The following is a 24,606-nucleotide window of genomic DNA, read 5'->3' as shown; positions in this document are numbered from 1 at the left end:
GGCAAAAGGCTACTAGAATTTTGGGAAAATCATGCATTCTTAATTGCAAACAGTATTTCAGCCACAAGTTTGTGGAGCGGGCATAACAGAAACAAGAAAGCATAACCAATATTGAACAGTATGACCAGTGTTGATTTTGCATTGTGGATTTTTCATCATTATAAAAAGATTTTAAACAGCTAGTTGATGATATAGTGGTATACATAGAATATTAGAGTGGATGTGACCAGCAACCATGAACAATTATTTATCAAAAATGATTATAAATTTGAACAAATTAAAAGTAACAAAGAGGTATAATAATAAAGCACTAAAGGAGACAAATTTAAAGCTCTTGGCTTTTTCAAAAACCCTTAATATAGAAACCTTGCTGTACTAGAATTAAAAAAAAAAAAAAAAAAAAAAAAAATTAAGCACATTAAGTATTTTTGAAATTTTCATGAACAGTGTTTGTGGTTATGGCCACTGATTACTATAAAATTTTAGCCTACCATTTAAATGTGAGATTTTATGAAAAACTGAATGCACAAAGAAAGATGTAAAAAAATTCACATCTATGATGAGATTAAATCAATAAACTGCAAAACTTTAATCAGTCAACTGATTATTAAAACTAATAATATGAATTGAATTGTAAATTACTGCTTCATTATTTCTTCTACTTCTGGCCTAGACAGTAAACTATGATAGAACCGAACAAACTCCTGTGGGTCAAGGGCATCTTCACCATCTATTTTTATTTTCCGAAAGTTAGCTGCCTAAGGATAAAAACAAAATCCATATCAGAGTGGCTCATTACTTATGCATAAACTGAAGTACATGCATAACAGTTGTCAGTAAAGTTAACATACGAGGTGTGAAAAAGTTTCGAAAATAGTTTTGTTTCCGTCAAAATGGCCACACTGTAAACCATTACATCCTCCCACTGTGTAGCCTGAAGCCCCTCCACCTGCATGCAAAGGGTAAATTGTCAGTTGTTTCAGTCATTGTACACGTTGGTTTGTGTAAAGACATGTTCCAGTTCTGTGTTACGTGAAAAATGGAAAGCAATTTAGAGCAAAGAGTTTTGATAAAAATTTTGGTGAAAAGTGGTGAATCAACAGATATTAATGAAAAGTTGACTAGAGTTTATGGAAATGATACCATGCATTTTTAATTGGGCAAAACAGTTTTGAGAAGGACGTGAATCAATCAAAGATGCTGACCATTCAGGGTGTCCTTCCATAACTCGACATGATGAAAACATTGCTCATGTGCATGACCTTGTTCAAAGCAATAGGCAGTTAACCACAAGAATGATTGCCAAAAGACTAAACATTAATCGGGAAAGTGTTAGATTAATTTTGACTGAAAATTTGTTGATGAGGAAAGTGCGTGCAAAGCTGGTACCGAAAAACCTCTCATGAGCAGAAAGAAATTTAGTGGCAACATTCTCTGGAGATGTTGGAAAGCACTGAAGATGTTCTAGATTTGCTTTCTCGCGTGATTACAGGGAATCAAAGCTGGGTATTTGCTTACAACTCCGAAATAAAAAGGCAACGTCAACAACGAAAGGAAGCTTCCTCGCCAAGACCCAAAAAAGCAGGAATGTCAAAGTCAAGAGTGAAAACCATGTTAATTAGCTTTTTTGATCAAAAAGGAATCATCCACAAAGAGTTTGTTTCACCTAATGAAACTGTCACTCGACAATTTTACCTTCAAGTTTTGGAAAGGCTTTGCAAGCAAGTCAACCAGGTTCAACCTGAAATTGCTTCATCGTGGATTTTGCATCATGACAATGCTCCCGCACATTCCGTCATTGTAGTGAAAGAGTTTTTAACTTCAAAATCTATCATAACGCTGAAGCACCCTCTATCTTTGCCTGATTTGTCTCCTTGTGACTTCTTTTTATTTCCTCAGGTAAAAAGAGTTGTGAAAGGAATGCATTTTCAGTCAGTTTCTGAAATTCAGAGTAATATAACGCAGGTATTAAAACAGATACCAGAAATGTTATGATCAATGGATTCTATGCTGGAATGAGTGTAAATGGTACTACTTTGAAGGTGATTGCCTCACATCTATATAATTTTCAAAATAAAATTTTTAAATGAATTATTCTCGAAACTATTGTCACACCTCGTACATTTATATACTGTCTTATCAAAATATCATGAGCATCCTGAAAGCAGGACAGTTTAAATAAAATTGATTTTTTTTTTTTTATTCATCATATAATGTTCAATATATCCCCCACATTTATCAATGTGTTGCAGTCAGAGTGTGAAGTTGTGAAGAAAGTGCTCCATTTCTCTGACAAAAAATTCTTTGATAAATTCTTCGGCACACTAATGGTTTGTGCATTCTGCAAAACATTCTGTCTTTGGGATAAACCCCAGAGATAAAAATCACACAGGGTTAAATTTTTGCTCAATTTTTGCACACTTTTTGCTCAATACTGTATGCATTTCTTCACATTAGGTAGAGGGCATTCTATGTTGGCAATCAAATCTCAACCTTTCTCTACAGCATAATGATGTTATGGCTACAAAAAGCTTTTAGCTTGCAATATTGCAAAGAAAAGAAATAGTATAATAAATAAAAAACACCAAACTTGGCACTAAGGTTTGGGCTTATGTTCAATTTATAAACAAATACTGTTATCTGTGTTATCCACAGTTCTGCCTAAGGTTCTCATTCTTTGGTTGATTGATTAGAATTTTTCCAACACATCCACAACTATGGCTATAATGTGCCATGCTTATAGTAAAAGATACAATGAATTTTACCCAAGGATTTTCATGCATTGCTGATGAGGGGATCCCCATAATCTAATATCTCTGACTATGGCAAAGTGAAGGAGAACACCATGATGGGACTGATGCTCAGTTGAAACAGAACTATTTGGCATTCCTGCGCATAACCAGGGTAGTCCATAAGGATGTGCTTGAGGGTAAACAGCATGCTACATCTAGGGGATTTGTCGCAAATGTGCCCTCTAATTTTTCTTATAGCTGCACGGTGCAGAAATGCACCACAGTAAAAAATTTTCAGACAAGATTAAATATGTGCAATATTTAATTGTTTTAATTATAATAAAAAATAAATAAAAAAAGTTACCAATACATTTACACAATTTATTTCTCTTGAAATTTTTTTCTTCTGTTCTTTGTAGAAGTCCATACTTTGTAGGCATCATCTACATTTATTGTTGCATCATTAGCTAAATGCAATTTGATGCTCATAAAGTCACTTTAATGAACTTCATGTATTCTATTTTGATTTTTTGTTTTAATTGAATTCATAGTGTTAAATCTGCACTCGCAGTCTGCACTTCATGCTTGAAATGTTCCCATAATATCATAGAGAATGGATATGTTACAAAACTCTAAATTTGTAAGTACAAAATTTAAAGTGTCGCTGAAAATTAAAAAAAAAAAAAAAAAGTTCCAGTTTTAGTTTTTCTGCAATTATAAATTTTAATTCTGAATATTCTTCTGATATTTTAGAAATAACATCACTTTTGTTATTTGTAATAAATCGTGAATTTTTTTTTGCAAGGCGTATCACATTAAGTTTCCCAAAGTCAAAATTCTTGCTTTCATTTGTGATAGCATTAATATCAAATACTTTCCAATCTTTTAATTCATCATCAGGAAATCTGTTATCTAAGTAGTAGTGGCATGTGATGCAAGAAAGCAAATGTATGAGCTTATGCAGCATCAGCCAAAAAAAAAAAAAAAAAAAAAAAAAAAAAATCACACCATTCCCTCCAAATGCCTGTCCAGTTCCTCCTTAAATTTATTCAACCTATCAACTTCCACAACAACAGATGGAAGTTTGTTCCAACAATTAACCACCCGCTGGCTAAAGGCAAATTTCCGCACATCTATTCTACATCTGTCTTTTCTTAATTTGAATTTATGCCCCCTTAGGTTCGTAATCTGAACAAGTGGAAGGATCCCATCAGAATTCAGCGTGCTCAATCCATTCAAGGCCTTATATACCTCAATCAGATCACAGCGCAGGTGCCTAGTCTCCAGCCACTGCAATTTGCAGAACTTCCTCCTTAAATTTATTCAACCTATCAACTTCCACAACGACAGATGGAAGTTTGTTCCAACAATTAACCACCCGCTGGCTAAAGGCAAATTTCCGCACATCTATTCTACATCTGTCTTTTCTTAATTTGAATTTATGCCCCCTTAGGTTCGTAATCTGAACAAGTGGAAGGATCCCATCAGAATTCAGCGTGCTCAATCCATTCAAGGCCTTATATACCTCAATCAGATCACAGCGCAGGTGCCTAGTCTCCAGCCACTGCAATTTGCAGAACTTAAGCCTCTCTTGGTAAGAGGATCCCTTCATTCCCCTCACCAATCTTGTTGCCCTTCTCTGTACCCACTCAAGTAAATCTACATCCTTCCTAAAATGAGGTCTCCAGACCTGTACGCAGTACTCAAGGTGTGGCCTGACCATTGCCTTATACAGAGGGATAATCACCTCCTTTTCCCTGCTAGCAAAATTCCTATATATCATTGACAAAACCCCATGACCTGCCCTGGCAGCCTGTCTGCATTGCTCAGAGAACTTCATATCTGACTGCACAATTACTCCCAGGTCTTTTTCATTTTCTACCACCTTAACTGTAGTACCACACAGTTGGTACGTTTCTCTGCGGTTATTTCTACCCATATGCAGTACTTTGCATTTGTCAAGGTTAAACTTCAGTTGCCACTTCTTAGCCCATCTGCCCAAATTATCTAGATCCTGTTGCAGTAGCAGACTGCCATTACTGTCATTAACAACCCTGCCAACCTTTGTATCATCTGCAAACTTCAACATTAAGCCTGATATACCTTCATCAATATCATTGATAATTATACAAAACAACAGTGGACCTAACACCGAACCCTGTGGGACTCCACTAATAACATTAGTCCAAGAAGAGCAGCACCCATTGATTACCACCCTCTGTCTTCTCGCACTTAACCATCCTCTTATCCATTGTAGCAACTTACCCTTAATACCATTCTGCTCCAATTTGTACAATAGTCTTCCATGCACAACAGTGTCAAAAGCTTTCCTGAAATCCAAATATATGATATCAAAATTGTTTTTTGCATCCAGCTCCTTTGTAACCACATCATAATATCCTATCAAATTTGTCAGACAAGACTTTCCCTTAACAAACCCATGCTGTGTCTGAATTATTGCTGCAGTCTTGTCTAGATGATCCTGCAATGCATCTTTAACCAGTGACTCCATTATTTTACCCGGAACAGAAGTTAAACTAACTGGTCTGTAATTACTCGTGTCACCCTTTGATCCCCCTTTGTGAATTGGGGATACATTTGCACATCTCCAGTCCGTGGGAACCTCCCCTGAGTCCAACGATGCTCTCATAATTATGGCTAAGGGTTTGCTTAGTTGCTTTGCCGCCTCCTTTAAAATAACTGGATAGATCCCATCCACCCCAGGTGCTTTTCTTACATTTAACTTCAACAATTTCTCTTCCACTTTGCTCTCAGTTATTACAAGATCATTAAGCACCCTGCTACAATTTGCTAACCTTCTGCCATTTTCAAACCTTAATTCCTCACGTGTGAATGTAGATGCAAAATACTCATTCAGTTTGTTTGCTATCTGAGCAGGATCATCAACAGTCGAACCATCGATGTCAAGTGGACCAATCAGATTCATCCCCTTCCTTTTAGAGTTTATATGAGTAAAGAAATCCTTGCTGTTTTTCTTAGCATCTTTTGCCAAGGATTTCTCGTAATCTGCCTTTGCCTGCCGAACCTCCTTTGTGACCTGATTACAGATTAACTTATATCTGCCATAGGCTTCTGAGTCGCTTGATAATTTATATGCATCCCATGCATTTTTCTTCTCTGTTACGAGTCTCATTAGTTCATTTGACAACCATTTAGGCCTAAACCTTGAACAATATTTCTCAATAGGTATGAAACTTTTAGTAGCTTCCACGATTAATTCCTTGAATGCTTCCCACTTAGAATTTACTGTTGGTAACATCGTCAGTTGATCCCACTGTACAGAATTTAAAAACTGTCGGAGACCACTGTACTCGCCTTTACAGAAGCAAAAACCCTTTCCTTTACCCCTGATGGTAATTAAATCTTTAAGTAAATCTCACATCAGTACACTGTGATCACTGCCACCTAGTGGTTCTTTTATCTGCAAATTCCTAATACATGAATGATCACTGCTGATAACCAGATCAAGAGTATTACTTTCTCTGGTTGCCTCTCGAACATGCTGCTGCAGAAAACAATCATCCAATAAATCCACAAAAGTCTGACTAGTGTGCGAGTGCCCAACCCACAAGTTCCAGTCAATATCTGGGAAGTTAAAATCCCCCATTATAAGACATTCCGATTTACTAGCCCACTCTATTTCTCTGTACAATTGTTCATTGTACTCATTCGAGTCATTAGGCCTATAACACACTCCTACTCTAATTTTTGCTTTCGCAGTGCTTATGTCACACCAAACTGACTCAAGTGATCACATACATGTTTGATAAAGCAAATTATTTCTGCAGTGTCAACATCACTTTGAATTTTTGATAATACTTCTTTCACATTTTCACTGCAGAAAATTTTTTCCAAGATATTGGCTTCTTAATTTGTTTATTTTAGCTTTAACATATTGATGTGCATCAATAATGTTTAAACAACTTTTTTGTAGATATTTGCAAAGCCATGCAAGAGCTCCTAATACATCATTGAGCGCAATTAATGCCACACGATATTGTGAATTTGTCAAAATTTGTAAACAGTATTTACTAATAGGATCATTACATTCGTTAGCCTGCTCATTGCAATATTCGATTAATATTTCATAATTTTTTTAGTAAAGCATCAACTGCAAAATGTCTGGATCACCATCTGACTTCATCTAATGGTGTAACAGATACAGCATAGTGTTCTGTAACCTGGGCTAGTTCTTCTCATTTTCCTTTTTTTATGCTAGACCTGCTAAACATTGTGTATACAGTTCTAAGCAACTGTCTCTATATCTTGCATAATAGATACATTTTTCCATGCATCGTACAATCCTAAATCTTCTGTGTGCAACACAATGTTGTTCAATTCAATAAACTCATCTTAAAAACATACAATATAAACTACAACCGCTACAGTCTTTATATATTCGTAAGGTAATAATTTTTTTCCTATAAATAAAAATCAACAACTTTTCACTATACAGGGCATCTCAAAAATATTGGTACAAATGTTTAGGGGAGGTAAGTAACATCTAAAGGAATGTGAATTGATTAGGAACCCATAACCGGAAACATCACTGTAAGTCGGGTACACGGCACTGTTCATCAGTTCGCGAGAGGGAAAATTTCTGGTTTACTCATTCAAGCAGTAGTCGCCGCATGAAGAGCATGCATCGATATATGAACTGTGAGCTGGCAGACATGCACCTAGTGTATGGATTAGCAGAGGGCCCACACGGTGTGTGCCCTCATGCGGCACAACATCACTTCGCAATAAATGTGTGGGAAGGTATGGTCGGTGACTGCTTAGTCGGCCCATACCCGTTTACCATCCCACATGAACTCCGCTAAATATCGGATCTTTCTTGAACAGGTTCTACCAGGGTTACTTGACGATGCTCTAGCAAATGTGAGACGCAACATTTGGTTTCAACATGACGGGGCACTTGCCCATTATGGAAGGTGTGTTCGTGACCATTTGAACAGGTGTTTTGGGTAGTAGTAGTAGCATGTGATGCAAGAAAGCAAATGTATGAGCTTATGCAGCATCAGCCAAAAAAAAAAAAACACCATTCCCTCCAAATGCTTGTCCAGTTCCTCCTTAAATTTATTTAACCTGTCAACTTCCACAACGACAGATGGAAGTTTGTTCCAGCAATTAACCACCTGCTGGCTAAAGGCAAATTTCCGCATGTCTATTCTACATCTGTCTTTTCTTAATTTGAATATATGCCCCCTTAGGTTTGTAATCTGAACAAGTGGAAGGATCCCATCAGAATTCAGTGTGCTCAACCCATTCAAGGCCTTATATACCTCAATCAGATCACCACGCAGGTGCCTAGTCTCCAGCCACTGCAATTTGCAGAACTTAAGCCTCTCTTGGTAAGAGGATCCCTTCATTCCCCTCACCAATCTTGTTGCCCTTCTCTGTACACGCTCAAGTAAATCTACATCCTTCCTAAAATGAGGCCTCCAGACCTGTACGCAGTACTCAAGGCATAGCTTCTCCCTGCTAGCAAAATTCCTATATATCATTGACAAAACCCCATGACCTGCCCTGGCAGCCTGTCTGCATTGCTCAGAAAACTTCATATCTGACTGCACAATTACTCCCAGGTCTTTTTCATTTTCTACCACCTTAAGTGTAGTCCCACACAGTTGGTACGTTTCTCTGGGGTTACTTCTACCCATATGCAGTACTTTGCATTTGTCAAGGTTAAACTTCAGTTGCCACTTCTTAGCCCATCTGCCCAAATTATCTAGATCCTGTTGCAGTAGCACACTGCCATTACTGTCATTAACTACCCTACCAACCTTTGTATCATCTGCAAACTTCGACATTAAGCCTGATATACCTTCATCAATATCATTGATAAATATACAAAACAACAGTGGACCTAACACCGAACCCTGTGGGACTCCACTAATAACATTAGTCCACGAAGAGCAGCACCCATTGATTACCACCCTCTGTCTTCTCCCACTTAACCATCCTTTTATCCATTGTAGCAACTTACCCTTAATACCATTCTGCTCCAATTTGTACAATAGTCTTCCATGCGCAACAGTGTCAAAAGCTTTCCTGAAATCCAAATATATGATATCAAAATTATTTTTTGCATCCAGTTCCTTTGTAACCACATCATAATATCCTATCAAATTTGTCAGACAAGACTTTCCCTTAACAAACCCATGCTGTGTCTGATTTATTGCTGCAGTCTTGTCTAGATGATCCTGCAATGCATCTTTAACCAGTGACTCCATTATTTTACCCGGAATAGAAGTTACACTAACTGGTCTGTAATTACTCGTGTCACCCTTCAATCCCCCTTTGTGAATTGGGGTAACATTTGCACATCTCCAGTCCGTGGGAACCTCCCCTGAGTCCAAGGATGCTCTCATAATTATGGCCAAGGGTTTGCTTAGTTACTTTGCCACCTCCTTTAATATAACTAGATAGATCCCATCCACCCCAGGTGCTTTTCTTATGTTTAACTTCAACAATTTTTCCTCCACTTTGCTCTTAGTTATTACAAAATCATTAAGCACCCTGCTACAATTTGATAACCTTCTGCCATTTCCAAACCTTAATAACTCCTCGTGTGTGAATGTAGATACAAAATACTCATTCAGTTTGTTTGCTATCTGGGCAGGATCATCAACAGTCGATCCATTGATATCAAGTGGACCAAACAGATTCATCCCTTTTAGAGTTTATATAAGGAAAGAAATCCTTGCTGTTTTTCTTAGCATCTTTTGCCAAGGATTTTTCGTAATCTGCCTTCGCCTGCCTTACCTCCTTTGTGACCTGATTACAGACTAGCATATATCTGCCATAGGCTTCTGAGTCGCTTGATAATTTATATGCATCCCATGCATTTTTCTTCTCTGTTACGAGTCTCATTAGTTCATTAGATAACCATTTAGGCCTAAACCTTGAACAATATTTCTTAATAGGGTGTCGATGGATTGGCCATGGTGGACCCGTTGCCTAGACCCCACTGTCAAAGAAACTCCAGGTGTGTTCGACCATGTCCGCCAATCCATGTTGCATCGGTGTCACGCGTGCATCGGGTCTCGTGGTGGAACGTTCGAGCATCTGTCATAACATCATGAAATGCATCCATCTCTTACTCCATTGTTAATATTATGTCAAATAAATGTTTGCCACTAATTACTGTTTTGTGTCATTTCTGTTTCTTGTGCCTCTGCTACTACTTTCCTGTGAAGTTTCTGGTTATGGGTAAATATACGATTCACATTCCTTTAGATGTTACCTACCTCCCCTAAATGTTTGTACCAATATTTTGGAGACTCCCTGTATATTTGCAATGCACTATATATTTGTAAATAAAAGATGTGGAAACATGTAATGCAATAGCGAATCTTATGGCAGGCGCTATCCTCCCTTCCTGTATCCATTCTTTCACTAATACTCCCATCGTCATCTAGTATATTGGCTGTATGAGCGGGAAGTAAAAGCACCTGTGCAACTTCATAGAAATCATGCACACGCACAGCTTAAAGGGAACAGTGTTTGTCGCCCCTTAATAAATAGGCAAATGAGTAGCATTTATGTGTCCAATTCTCAGAATGGCATAAGCACAACTTCCTCTTGCCTGTTTGTTCTGAAGCACGGTGACTATAGTTGTAGGACATGTTTAAATATACTTCACTTTGTTTCTTTGGTCTTCCCAACTCAGTTGCCACCAGTGTGTGCAACTGTGCTGGATTATCTGTGCACATTCTTGGTAAGGTATTTTTTGTCTACTGTCAGGTGAAGTGGTAATTGACTTAGTGGTATTACCTGTGAATTCATCACTTGGGATTCCTATATAATCAGTTATCAGCAGAAATGTATGCCTCTATCCTCTTCTGCAAGGACAGTTAGTGAATGTAGGTTTCACAAACTAGATGATGAAAGATGTCCAATGGGTTAAAGTTGTTAGTACCTTTTTTAATTGCATAGCATCATCTATAATAGTGAATCCACTATACATTTAAAAACCCAGGACAGTTATTTAAAAGACACTGGTTTACTGTCAGTTTGCAGGTAGCCCCTATTAGTGAATGTATGCCAAACTGAATAACGTATTTGTCTAAGTTAACAGCCAGGCATTGTATGGAAATAAGACTTCATTTAAAAATAACTATTATATGTGCCTTTAACCCTATAACTTGGTTAAAAGCAAACAATAGTCAAATTGTACTGAATTTTGCACTATACCATACACTACAGGATTTCATGGGGTATTTCAATGCAGCAGTTGAAATGAAATAAAACTGGTACACGTTACTGTATTCTCTATTCAATTGCAGGAATTATTTTGCTCTCACTTTGCTGCTACTTCAATTTTCAATGATTATGCAATGTTTCCATCAACAAGCACTGGCCCAAAAATGCAAAATTTTAATCCTATGATTGATAATTGAACACAGTAAAGAGTATCAATTTATTTGATTTCAACTGGTGCAGTGAAAATAATGATAAAAACTTGCCCATATAAAATAAGCAAAAGGCTAAGAGAATGATGGAACAGATGTAATCAGAACTGAAATAATAAAGATAAAATTAAAACAGATGGGTCATGTTAATAACTTCATATAAACAGATTACAAAAGGTAGCAGTAGAATGGAACCCACCCAAAGCACACATAAAAGCTAGACTCAGGATGACCTGAAGAACATTGGCAAATGAAATGGAAAGTCTAGAATAGAAATAAAAAAAAAGAAGCAGAGTTGAATTATATGAAGGGCTGTTGTAGAAGTACAACTGGAACAAACTTCCATCTGTCGTTATGGAAGTTGATAGGTTGAATAAATTTAAGGAGGAACTGGACAGGCATTTGGAGGGAATGGTGTGATTTTTTTTTTTTTTTTTTGGCTGATGCTGCATAAGCTCATACACTTGCTTTCTTGCATCAAATGCCACTGCTGCTACTACTATTACTTTGCTGCCTCCTTTAATATAACTGGATAGATACCATCCACCCCTGGTGCCTTTCTTGTGTTTATCTTCAACAATTTCTCATACACTTTACTCTCAGTTATTACAAGATTGTCTAGCTTAATGCCAGAGTTGAATATACCTCTGGCATTCCCCCTCCTGAATAACTCCTCATATGTGAATGTCAATGCAAAATATCCATTTAGTTTGTTAGCTATCTGAGCAGGATCATCAACAGTTGAACCATTTATATCAAGTGGACCAATCTGATTCATCCCCTTCCTTCTAGAGTTTACATAAGTAAAGAAATCTTTGCTGTTTTTCTTTGCATCATTTGCCAAAGATTTCTCATAATCTGCCTTTGCCTGCCTAACTTCCTTTGTAACTTAGTTACAGACCAGCTTATATCTATCATTGGCTTCTATGTCACGTGTTAATTTATATGTATCCAATGTATTTTTCTTCTGTCAAATGTCTAATTAGTTCATCTGACATACATTTAGGCCTAAATCTTGAACAATATTTCTTTGTTGGTATGAAAAGCCTAGTAGCTTCCAAGACTAGTTCTTTGAATGCTTCCCATTTTGAATTTGCTGTTGGTAACATCATCAGTTGGTCCCACTGTATAGAATTTAAATACTGTCTCAGACCATCATAGTCACCTTTAAGAAAGCAAAAACCCTTCCCTTTACCGTTGATGGTAGTTACCTCCTTGAGTAAATCCCACTTCAGCACACTGATCACTGCCACCTAGTGGTTCCTTTATCTGCAGATTCTTGATGCATGAGGAATCCTGCACCTTCATGATGGTGGGACTGTTAGTAATACTGCGTATAACTCCATGCCCAAGTACATGGTGGGTGACCACCCAGGTGTGAACCAATGTAAGCAAGGGTCGAGGTGTGGTGCCCACACCACATAGAGGAATGCCGCCCCTCTATGTTACCAGGTAAAAGTGGTAAAAGGCTACTAGAATTTTGTGAAAGTCATGCATTCTTAATTGCAAGCAGTATTTCAGCCACAAGTTTGTGGAGTGGGCATAACAGAAACAAGAAAGCATAACCAATATTGAACAGTATGACCAGTGTTGATTTTTCATCATTATAAAAAGATTTTAAACTTTCTCCAGTACTATGTGGTAGATGACTCATCAATCGGTGCAATACCACCACTTTGCTAATTGGAGGCTTGAAGTGGTGGAACCCATGTTTAGTCTCTAGAGCTAAGTTCCGGTCAACCCTTCCCTATCTCTTCCATCATGCAGTATGATTGATGACTTTTGAGGTTATGATGAATATCGTGGCGAGATCCAATATTCCTTACATTTCGAGGGTACAGCTCGAAAATGATGCTCCCGCTGGACGGAACCTAATGGTAACTCTCTAGGACGCTTCCAGATCAGTTAGTGTATAATCTTGCTACCTCTACTCTGCCAGACAGTGACTGGAGGGAGTCAGAGTAGTGTGTATGTGGGGAGCATTGTCGAGGCCACATTAAGTCAAAGATCTGTGTATATTCTTAACATGTGTACGCCATATCCAAAAATTTCGTTACTTCATACAGTATGTCCCACCCACTTGTTCTTACTATTGAATACACCATGAATTGTCGAACTAATACAGCAAGCTTATCTGCGAAAAGATCTAAACCTCCCAAGCACTTCCTAATTCATTTCACAAATATATGTGGTCTCAATTCTAATCTTAACGATGTCCATTTCAACTTGCAGTCTTCCAAACCCCATGTACCTTTTTCTGACAGAACCTCAGTTATCGGTTGATTCAACTACTGCTTATCTCAGATCCCCAAATTATTCGCTGTATGATTCCTTTTGCCTCAAAAGTGGTACGTGTGCATAAGTCCGTTGTGATATTCCCTGTTAGAGACTTGGCAATTTGGAATCTCCTCTCTTTGATCTTCTCTGGCTTAAAATCTCTCTACCTCATTGTGTCAAATTCATCTGTTGTCTCTACCATTCTCCCAACTCCACTAATCACTTGGAGCTCTTTGACTTCCTCTCTTTGCAACTTGACTTTCTAAAGTCCAACTTTTCTAACAGTGAAGTAATTTTCCTTGGCGATTTTAATGTTCACAACTCCAGCTGGCTTCCATTTTCTAGTCACACCAATCCAGCTGGTCGGGATGCTGAGGCTTTTGCAATTACTAATGACCTTGCACAGATTGTTCATTTACCTACAAGAATACCAGACAATCTTATCATACAGCCAACATGCTTGATCTTTTTCTCACAAACAACCCTTCTAAGTTGCCACTAACGATATCAAGAGTAGGAGACCGGCAGAATTGCTTAACAAGTACAGGTCACTGTTGAAAAAAAGCCGTGAAATAGGGTTGTATTTGAAAGTGTCTGCAATTCTGCCCAGACACTATAGGAGGGAGTATATGATGAGAGCCTTGTCGATCAATTCGGCCCTGGAAAGATTGTGCAAGGCTCAAGGGGTAGAATTTTTTTCAGCCTGGACTGTACTTGTTAACAGGAGAGATTGCTTCTACAGGGATGAGATACACTTAAATAGAAAGGGTGCAAGAATATTTGCTGATGCTATCGAGGCAGTGTTAGGTGGGTCGGAAAACTGCTAGCTTGGGGGGATACAAAGACGAATAGATTAATAACAGTAGCCACTAGCAGAGGTGAAAGAGATTCTTGCACTGCTTCTATTGGAATGAGCAGAAGCCTGAAAAACAAGATTCAGGATATTTCAGAGACTGCTGGGAGTCATTGCGGTACAAGTAAACACATGGGTTGTGTTAGGGTAGCTAAGAATAGAAATAGGTGCATGTATACTTGCGTGTACACCAATGCTAGGAGTTTAGTAAATAAATTTGATGAATTTGAAGTATTGCTTAAAGCATCAAAGGCGGATATTGTTGGGATATCAGAGACGTGGTGTCACACAGATATAAGGGATGCAGAACTGCAATTTGGGGAGTACAACGTCTACAGAAAGGATAGACAGGATAGGAAGGGGGGAGGGGTTATGCTATTAGTTAAGAAACACATAAAAACCAAGGAAGTGAAGCCAGTCGACATCGCTGGACAGTGCAGTGTTGAGTCAGTTTGGTGTGACATAAGCATTGGGAGATCAAAATTGAGAGTAGGAGTGTGCTATAGGCCTAATGACTCTGATGAGTATAATAAGGAACTGTACAGGGAAATAGAGTGGGCCAGTAAATCAGAGAGTCTTATAATGGGAGATTTTAATTTCCCAGATATTGACTGGAATTTGGGGGCTGGTCACTCACACACTAGCAAGGCTTTTGTGGATTTATTGGATGATTGTTTTCTACATCAGCATGTTCGGGAGGCAACTAGAGGGAGGAATACTCTTGATTTGATTATCAGCAGTGATTCTTCATGCATTAAGAATCTGCAGATAAATGAACCACTAGGTGGCAGTGATCACAGTGTGCTGAAGTGGGATTTACTGAAAGAGGTAACTACCATTAGGGGTAAAGGGAAGGGTTATTGCTTTCGTAAAGGCGACTACGATGGACTGAGACAGTATTTAAATTCTATACAGTGGGACCAACTGATGATGTTACCAACAGCAAATGCAAAATGGGAAGCATTCAAAGAACTTATCTTGGAAGCTACTAGGCTTTACATACCAAATAAGAAGTATTGTTCAAGGTTTAGGCCTAAATGTATGTCAGATGAACTGATGAGGCATATGGCAGAGAAGAAACATGCATGGGATACATACAAATTAACACGTGACACAGAAGCCTATGATAGATACAAGTTGATCTGTAACCAAGTTACAAAGGAGGTTAGGCAGGCGAAGGCAGATTATGAGAAATCTTTGGCAAATGATGCAAAGAAAAACAGCAAAGATTTCTTTACTTATGTAAACTCTAGAAGGAAGGGGATGAATCAGATTGGTCCACTTGATATCAATGGGTCAACTGTTGATGATCCTGCTCAGGTAGCTAACAAACTAAATGAATATTTTGCATCGACATTCACACATGAGGAGTTATTTAGCGAGGGGAAAGCCAGAGGTGTATTCAACTCTAGCAGTAAGCTAGAGAATCTTGTAATAACTGAGGGTAAAGTGGAGGAGAAATTGTTGAAGATAAACACAAGAAAGGCACCCGGGGTGGATGGGATCTATCCAGTTATATTAAAGGAGGCAGCAGACGAAGTAAGCAAACCCTTAGCCATAATTATGAGAGCTTCCTTGGACTCAGGGGAGGTACCCACAGACTGGAGATGTGCAAATGTGACCCCAATTCACAAAGGAGGATCAAAGGCTGACAAGCAATTATAGACCTGTGAGTTTAACTTCTGTTCCAAGAAAATTAATGGAAGCACTAGTTAAAGAAGCACTGCAGGATCATTTAGACAAGACTTCAGTTATAGCTTGGACACAGCATGGTTTTGTTAAGGGGAAGTCTTGCCTGACCAATTTGATTGGATACTATGATGCAGTCACAAAGGAACTGGATGCAGGGAATAGCTTTGATATTATATACTTGGATTTTACAAAGGCTTTTGATACTGTTGCACATGGAAGACTGCTGCACAAATTGGAGCAGTGTGACATTGGAGGCAAATTGCTGCTGTGGATAAAGGGGTGGCTGAGGGGGAGAAGACAGAGGGTGGTAATCAATGGACACTGCTCGTCGTGGACTAATGTTATTAGTGGAGTCCCTCAGGGCTCGGTGTTGAGTCCATTATTGTTTTCTGTATTCATAAATGATATTGATGATGGTATATCAAGCTTAATGTCGAAGTTTGCAGACGATACAAAGGTAGGCAGGGTTGTCAAGGACACTACTGACACTATGCTGCTGCAACAGGATCTGGAAAGGTTGAGCAGATGGGCTGAGAGGTGGCAAATGAAGTATAACATTGACAAATGTAAAGTACTACACATGGGAAACAGCAACCCCAGAGCAACGTATCAACTCTGTGTTACTACACTGACAGTGGTAGAGAATGAAAGGGACCTGAGGGTGGTTGTGCAGGCAGATATGAAGTTCTCTGAGCAGTGCAGATGGGCTGCAAGAGTAGCTCATGGTGTATTGTGAATGATATATAGGAATTTTTCTAGCAGGGATAAGGAGGTGATTATTCCCTTGTATAAGGCAATGGTCAAGCCACACCTAGAGTACTGTATACAGGTCTGGAGGCCTCATTTCAAGAAGGATGTAGAGCTGCTGGAACGAGTACAGAGAAGGGCAATAAGATTAGTGAATGGAACAAAGGGGTGCTCTTACGAAGAAAGGCTTAAGTTTTGAAAATTAAAGTGTCTGGAGACTAGGCACCAGTGAGGTGATGTGATAGAGGTGTATAAAGTATTGAATGGTTTGAGCATGCTCAATGCTGATGGGATTCTTCCTCTCGCTCAGAATAATCACCTGAGAGGGCATAAATTCAAATTGAGGAAAGACAGATGTAGGATAGACGTGCGGAAATTTGCCTTTAGCCAGCAAGTGGTTGGGGTTGGTGGAACAGACTTCCATCCCTTGTCGTGGAAGTTGATAGCCTAAATAAGTTTAAGGCTCAGCTGGACAGGTATTTTGAACGAACAGAGGGGTGAAGTGGAAGTGGTTGTTTTTTTTTTTTTTTTTTTTTTTGGCTGATGCTGCATAAGCTTGCTTTCTTGCATCAAATGCCTCTACTAATGCTAATGCTAAAGTACACGGTCGAAGTGAGGTCCTTTAGGCACTTCAGATCACAACTTGGTGATTGTCTCTTCTCCAATGGAACCTTTATCTCATGGCTATTCTCAACCTAGTGTTGTTTGGCATTACAAGAATGCAAAATGGGATAACCTGCAAGATTTCTTTCCTTCTTTTCCTTGGTCGGATTACTGTTGTTTCAAAACTTCTGATGTTAATGTTTGCTCAGATCGTGTCAGTGAAATTATTCTTGCAGGAATGGAATCCTTTATCCCACATTCCACTTTAAAATCTCATCCTTTATCTAAACCTTGGTTTTCCAATAAATGTGCTGTGCAAAGGCTGTTCAAAAGAAGAATGTTGCATATCATAATTGGCTTGTTTCTAATTCTTCAGTTTCATTTTCTGCCTACACCAAAGCTTGCAAAAATTGTTAAGCAGTTATTAATCAGTCCAAACTAGAGTTTGAACAGGCTAAGAATAGAAAACTTGCATCTTGCCCTAATGCTAGCCGAGCATTCTGGTCCCTTGCCAAAGCTATTGGATGCAAATTTTGCCTATCTCTACTCCCACCACTATCAAAACCAGATGGTTCTGTTGTCACTTCAGCCAAGGATAAAGCTGACCTGATAGCATCCCATTTTTTTTCTAACTCATGTATTAATGATCTTGGTAAAACACCTCCCATCATTCCCAACATGCTTCATTCAATGCCTCCTGTGGTCTTCTGTCAAAAGGATTTTGGCGAATCTTGATGCTAAGAAAACTCTAGGTCCCGATGATATTTCTCCACTTGTTCTCAAAACCTGTGCTCCCGAACTTACTCCTGTTCTATGTCACCTTTTTTCATTTCCAAAAAAGGAAAAAACACCTTTGGAAATCATTCCAAAAGGTGTGTTTTCTTCTGCTTGGAAATTTGCTCATATCCAGTCAGTTTCTAAAAGGGGGGGACAAATCCTTCCCATCCAATTATCGTCGCCTTTGCAATTACTTCTACTCTTTCTAAAATAATGGAGAAATTAATTAACCACCAACTGTTAAACTACCTAGAAACCTTCCATCTGATCAACGATCGCCAGTATGGATTCCGTCAGTGTCAATCCACTGGTGATGTTCTGGCTTATGTTACACATTTATGGACTAATTCAATGGAAAGGTTCAGTGAAACACAAGTAGTTGCTCTTGACATCTCAAAGGCTTTCGATCGTGTTTGGCATAAAGGTCTTCTAAACAAGCTTCCATCTTATGGTTTGCCAACTGTTTTTAGTAATTGGTTATAAAGTTTTCTCTCTGATCGCTCACTGAAGGTGATGGCTCTCTGTCTTCTAACTTCTCCACTAATGCCAGTGTCCTCAAGGTTCAGTTCTTTCTCCCACTCTTTTCCTCTTGTATATTAATGACCTTCTTCCATTGACTGCAAATCCTATCCATAGTTTTGCCAATGATAGCACATTGCATTCCATTTTGAGAAACCTTGTCCTGTTCAATCAGCTTCAACTTCTCGAAAATCTGCTACCAATTCCTTAAATGCCGATCTTCAGGTAATTCTCCAATGGGGCAAAGACAATTTAGTCCTTGATTTCAACCCTTCTAAAACTCAGTCTTGTCTTATATTTTGCAAAAAGGATTCTTCTGCTCCTATGCTTATCTTTAGTGACACTCCTATTTCTAGGCAAAATGATATATCTCTCCTTTGGGGATTACCCTGACTTCTAATCTCTCTTGGCACAAGCACATTAAAAAATATTGCTTCCTCTGCATCTAAAAAACTTGGTTTTTTCTTTCTCTCTCAGCGTTACTTTTCTTCTAAACAGTTGCTCACTCTGTATAAATCGCAAATCCGCCCTGCCATGGAATACTGTTCCCACTACTGGGGTGGTGCCCCCAAAACCTCTCTCAGGCTTCTTGATTCCATTCAGAAGAGGGCAGTTAGGTTAATTAATGATTCATGTCTAACAGAGTCTCTCCACTCGCTGTCTCAGACATACTGTTTCTGCTGCATGCCTCTTCTACAGATGCTTTCATGGGCACTATTCTTCTGAATTGGCCTCTATAATTCCCGCTATCTCTCTCTCTTTCAGAACAATCCGAACATGTACCGCCACCTCGTTTATTCATTCAACTGCCGTTTTCTGGAACAACCTTCCTTCATACGTATTTCCTGAAAATTACAGTCTACAAAAGTTCAAGTCCAATGTCAACAAATATCTTCACTTGTCTTCTCAACCTCCAACCCAAGCACGGTACTAAGTACTATAGGTTCTAATACCTCTCGTGTTTGGGGTTTACATGGGAAAAAAAAAATGAAGAATCACTACTGATAATCAGATCAAGAGTATTACTCCCTCTAGTTGCCTCCCAAACATGCTGCTGTAGAAAACAATCACCCAATAAATCCACAAAAGCCTTGCTAATGTGCAAGTGACCAACCTACAAATTCCAGTCAATATCCGGGAAATTAAAATTCCTCCCACCATTATAAGACACTAATTTTCCGGCCCACTATTTCTCTGCACAATTTTTCATTATACTCATCAGATTCATTAGGCCTATAACACATACCTACTCTCATTTTTCCTTTCCCAGTGCTTATGTGATCAACAGTTCAGTTATGTTCCCTAACTGAGACCAGCTGCCAGATAATGAAAAGCTAGTAGCTATGAAACAGCTGTCCTGGCAGTTTCATCGATTTTTAAATGAATAGCAGATTGCTCTGTTCTGATACTACATAATTTAAAAAAGACATTAGCAATGTTTTTGGAATCTCAAATAATGGCATTTGCCTCCAAGTTGAACTTAAGCCCAGTCAGTTCTTAACAAGTAGTTTTTCTTAGTCTTCAGCAGGGGTAGAATGCAGTAAAGCTGAACAATTTTATTTGATTTCAATTAAAATGTTCAAAAAAATGTTCACAACTCTTCCCCCCCCCCCCCACTGCAAAGTATTGAAAAGAAGAGTTCTTGACTGCACTAAAATCCTGGTAGAACATGTCAAAGTGATTAAATTAAGCCTATGAAGCATAAAATTTGTGTTTAGTTTCTTAGGGCTCAAAGATCTTATGTTTCTTAAAAGAAAAAATTCTCAGACATTTCATGGTACTCTATATACACAAAGTACCGTGAAATAACTATAAAATTTTTATTGACTATAAAAACAGCAGAACAAGAAAAGGGTGGTAATTAAATTAAACAGTAATTTTTGGAATTTAAAAACTTACTTAAATACCAAAATTAACCATTTTTAACTAGAATAGTGCAACTGATAAATTAATTAATATTATTAGGTAAATTGTTAATTTAATGGATAAATAACAAGGTTAATTTAACTTAATAGATAATAATAAAGAAGTTTTTCATGTAGGTGACTACAAAAAGAAAACAAACCAGATCAAACCTTTGTGTAATGGGTGTGCGAGAAACTTAGATAACCCAACTGATGTAGCTTGATGAATTTAAAAAAAAAGGTACTTCGCATTGATCATTGCTGATGAAAGATCCTTCATGATGCAGAGAGTCTGTGAAAGTGAGGCTGAGATATAAAATTGGTGATTTTGAAATTACAGGTTGTTTATTAGAAAAACTTTGAGCTCAATGGCAAGTAAGGCTCCTGGAGTTGATGGCATATGCCCGGTAATTCTGATGGAGGCAGCCAGAGAGTGCAGTGAACTACTAAAATTAATTATGATTAGTCATTGGGCTCAAGAGAGATTCTTCTGGACTAGAGACATGCTAATACATAAAGATAGTTAAAGGAGAACAAAGTGAGTAACCAGTTAATGGTTACTCACCAGTAATCTGCACATTAACCTTTAGATACAAAAGGTGTAAACTAGAATTAGTTATATTAGTTACGTGCTAAATTACAGTAAAAATGTTAGGCATCATTAGTTTTAAAACTCACATCAAACAGTTTCTTGGCATGCTTGCAGTTCATAGAAATATTAAGTTGGTTCAGAAGGGAGAGACATTCTTTGAAGTTAAGGCTTCCATTATTGTTTACATCTGCTACCTTCACTTGCTCCACTAGCCACCTGTAAGAAAAAGATAGCACAAAATGAATAAGGTGAAATGACAGTGCAGATTGTAATGCAAATTAATAGAATACTAAATTACAATGGATCAATACAATTCTAGTAATTACAGACAAATTAATTAAATGTTCTTGATCAAGTGTGTTTTAATTTTACACTTGGCAGAATATCCACTATTTCTAAACTAGTTTATAGGGCCATGTTGACATGGTATATAGTACCAAGAGGAGAACATTGCTACTGAAAACACTAAATTTGTGCATACTCCAATAAGAATTTGTGAAAAGAAAAATAATACAAAAGTACAAATTTTCTTTTCCTACAGCTTTTTTCCTTCTATTTTAATACAATGCACCTGTTCAACTCAGTATACATAATGGAAACCTTGGTCATCATGGAAATACAATTCCTGCAAGTTTCAATAGCAGGCAATGCATCTTCATATAGAGCAGGAGAAGTAATCGCACAGGCTTCCTCTAACATCACTGTTCTCTAATGCTTCTCTAACATGATCAAATGCCTGAATTTGGTATGTGGCATTCTTCCAGTGTGGTATATTCTCCATGCCTACACTTTTGCTTTCACCACATAAGCCATTCTTGAAAAGATAGGAGGCCCTAACTCCACTATATAAGGCAATTGTAAGCCTGCACTTGGAATACTCTGTCCATGTATGGAGACCAAGACCACAGCTAAAACAAGACATAGCTCCTTGAAATGGTCCGAAGATGGGCAAATTTCTTTTGCAGATCTCACTTGGTGAGATCTGAAAAGGGCAGGGCACCCATATGAAGAAATTATTCCAATAAGCAGGCTATAGAGCTAATCAACCTTCCCCCCCACTCAACCATCCCTTTATCTATAGCAGTGTGGCATTTAGGGTAAGCAGTCTTATGTGCAACAGCATCAAAATCTTCTCTAAAATTTAAGTATATGAAGTCAACATTAATTAATTTTTACACCCAGATCCATTGTTACTGCATCATGGTATCCAATCAGATTAATCAGACAAATCTTAACAAATTCACGATGTGACTGCATTCCTGTCTAGATGGAGCTTCTTTAGTTTGCATCAATACAATTCCATCCAATGATGGATTATTTTCTATGCAACAGAAGTCAAGCCAATGCATCTGTAATTACTCATGTCACCTTTGTGAATTGGGGATACATTTGCAGATTTTCAGTATATAGCGACCTCTCCTAAATCCAAGTATGCTCTCATAATCATAGCTAAAGTTTTTCTTACTTCTTTTGTTCCATGATAATCAATTAAAGCTGTTAAAAACATTTTTTTTTATAGAAATGTAACTTGTTGCAACCAATTCCACTTGTCATATTTCTTTTAATGGCTTCTACATGATCAAGTCATTCTTTTCAGTGGATTTGATTTTGGGGAATAAGGTCTAATATCTAATCCAGGGAAGAACATGGGGAGGGGGGGAATTAGTGGGCAGGTAATTTAGTTCCACAGCTTTACCAGAAACTTCTTATTAATTAAGAAAAAAATATTGTGCAACAGGAACTAGCTTCCTTTTTCTCAAAACTGAGCCCCACTAGGTACACTACTAGTGCCCTTTATTCATTTTCTTATTTGGTAGAATGAAAATTCATTATAAAAATGATTCCTTTGCTATAGAAAAAAAGTAATCAATATCACTTCGGTTTTTGATTTTTGAAAAAGAAAACAAGTCTGATAGAACATGTTGATGGGCATTATATGCCCTGTCTCTTCACTTGTGGAATGCATTTTAAACACTATGGTTCTTCATCTCTTATGATCGAATTGAGAAAAGGAGTCATCATCAACAGCTTGAATTAAATATTTGCATGCTTTGAACCTGAACAGTGTTTGTTCATCGGGTAACCAGTGCAGAACAAACCTAGTGGAGATCTGATTTCACAAATCTTCTGTCAGAATTGCACAAATTGTTTCTCTGTAAATGTGAAGTTCTTCCGACATTCAAAGAATCATTACCCGATGATCAGATTACACAGAATCTTGCACACCAGTAAAAAACACACAAACAAGATAGACCATCATCACTATACACTTAGGAACTGTTTTAACAGTTCCTAAGTTCCTGTTGAAATTTTTCTCAACTTGAAACAAAATTTCACATTCTCTCTTTGTTCAATAAATACAACAGTTCTAACATGACTGCTTGTGAATGACTTATGACAAGCAAATAACAGTATAGAGGGGAAGTAAGGCCTCCGTAGCCGAGTGGTCAGGAGCGGGAGTGCAGTAGCACACGCTCTTTGAGTAGACCGGGGTTCAAGCCCCTGACTGCTGAATACGGTCGATCTGCCAACCCGCACTGGACCAGCGTGGCAGATTATGGTCCATTTCCCTCAGCATGAATTGTTGAGGAGGCTTCCATCCTGCAGTGGGTTGATAATGGCTGCACTTTACTTTTTTTACTTTAATGAAATGGGCAGGCTACCATGGCATATTTGACAAGCTGCAATTTCAGTGAAATCCAGAAAATTAAAAGATCAGGCAAGGTTCAGGTCTCAAGGTTGGCAGACTTGGAAGATTCAACTATTTCTAATGTAGGTATATATAAGGACAATCTGACACTTAATAGCCCAAACAATGTTTTTAACATTCAGTATGATATGAATTCTGTTTCTTTTGTCCCTAACCTATCATCTCCTTATACCTAATAATCCCAAATTATTATGAGAGTTGTTTGAAAATAAGGAGATATTTTGAAAGAGAAACTATGCCTTCTGGAATAGTGAAACGTTGTACAACTGAAAACACATAAGTAATATATCCTTTCTTCTTATTATAGCATACTTTACACCTTAGTATGTGTGGCAAGCGATGCAAGAAAGCAAGCTTATACATCATTAGCAAAAAATAAAAATCTCCCCCCCCACCGCCACATCACCTATCCATTTGCCTCCGATAATGGATCTAGAAATTAACTACTTCCACAATGATGGAAGAAAGTTGATTCCTACAATCAACTACCTGCCATTGTCATTCTCTGTCATTGTCACCCACATCCCTCCTGAATTGACACCCCCAGACCTATATGCAGTAGATGCAGCCTGACCATTACCTTGTATAATGGGATAATTATCTCCTTATCCCTGCTAGAAAAGTTATATATCACTGACAAAACACAATGAGCTGTCCTGGCAGCACTACTCAGAACTTATCTGAATGCACAATTATCCCCTCCACACAAGTCTTGTTTTCTGCTACCCCAAGTGTAGTACCAGAGAGCAGTCTTTGTTGGTA

General features: G+C 38.1%; 1 protein-coding gene across 5 annotated transcripts in view; it reads right to left on the bottom strand.

Moving 5' to 3' along the window:
• LOC150077602 (1-phosphatidylinositol 4,5-bisphosphate phosphodiesterase delta-4-like) overlaps positions 1-24,606 on the bottom strand; it is a 298,832-nt gene that overhangs the window by 94,725 nt on the left and 179,501 nt on the right. For all 5 annotated transcript variants that reach the window (XM_090386233.1, XM_090386234.1, XM_090386232.1 and 2 more), the window contains 2 exons: positions 21,221-21,350; positions 643-758 (listed from right to left, as the gene is read on the bottom strand). In XM_090386233.1, coding sequence (XP_090242359.1) covers positions 643-758; positions 21,221-21,350 — 246 coding nt within the window. The remainder of the gene's footprint in view (positions 1-642; positions 759-21,220; positions 21,351-24,606) is intronic.

Source organism: Mastigoproctus giganteus, chromosome 12 (genome assembly GCF_048544385.1).
Source record: "Mastigoproctus giganteus isolate SK-2022 chromosome 12, ASM4854438v1, whole genome shotgun sequence".
Classification (NCBI taxonomy): Eukaryota; Metazoa; Arthropoda; class Arachnida; order Uropygi; family Thelyphonidae; genus Mastigoproctus; species Mastigoproctus giganteus.
Note: the sequence above shows the minus strand (reverse complement) of the source record. Positions and strands in the feature narration are given on the sequence as shown.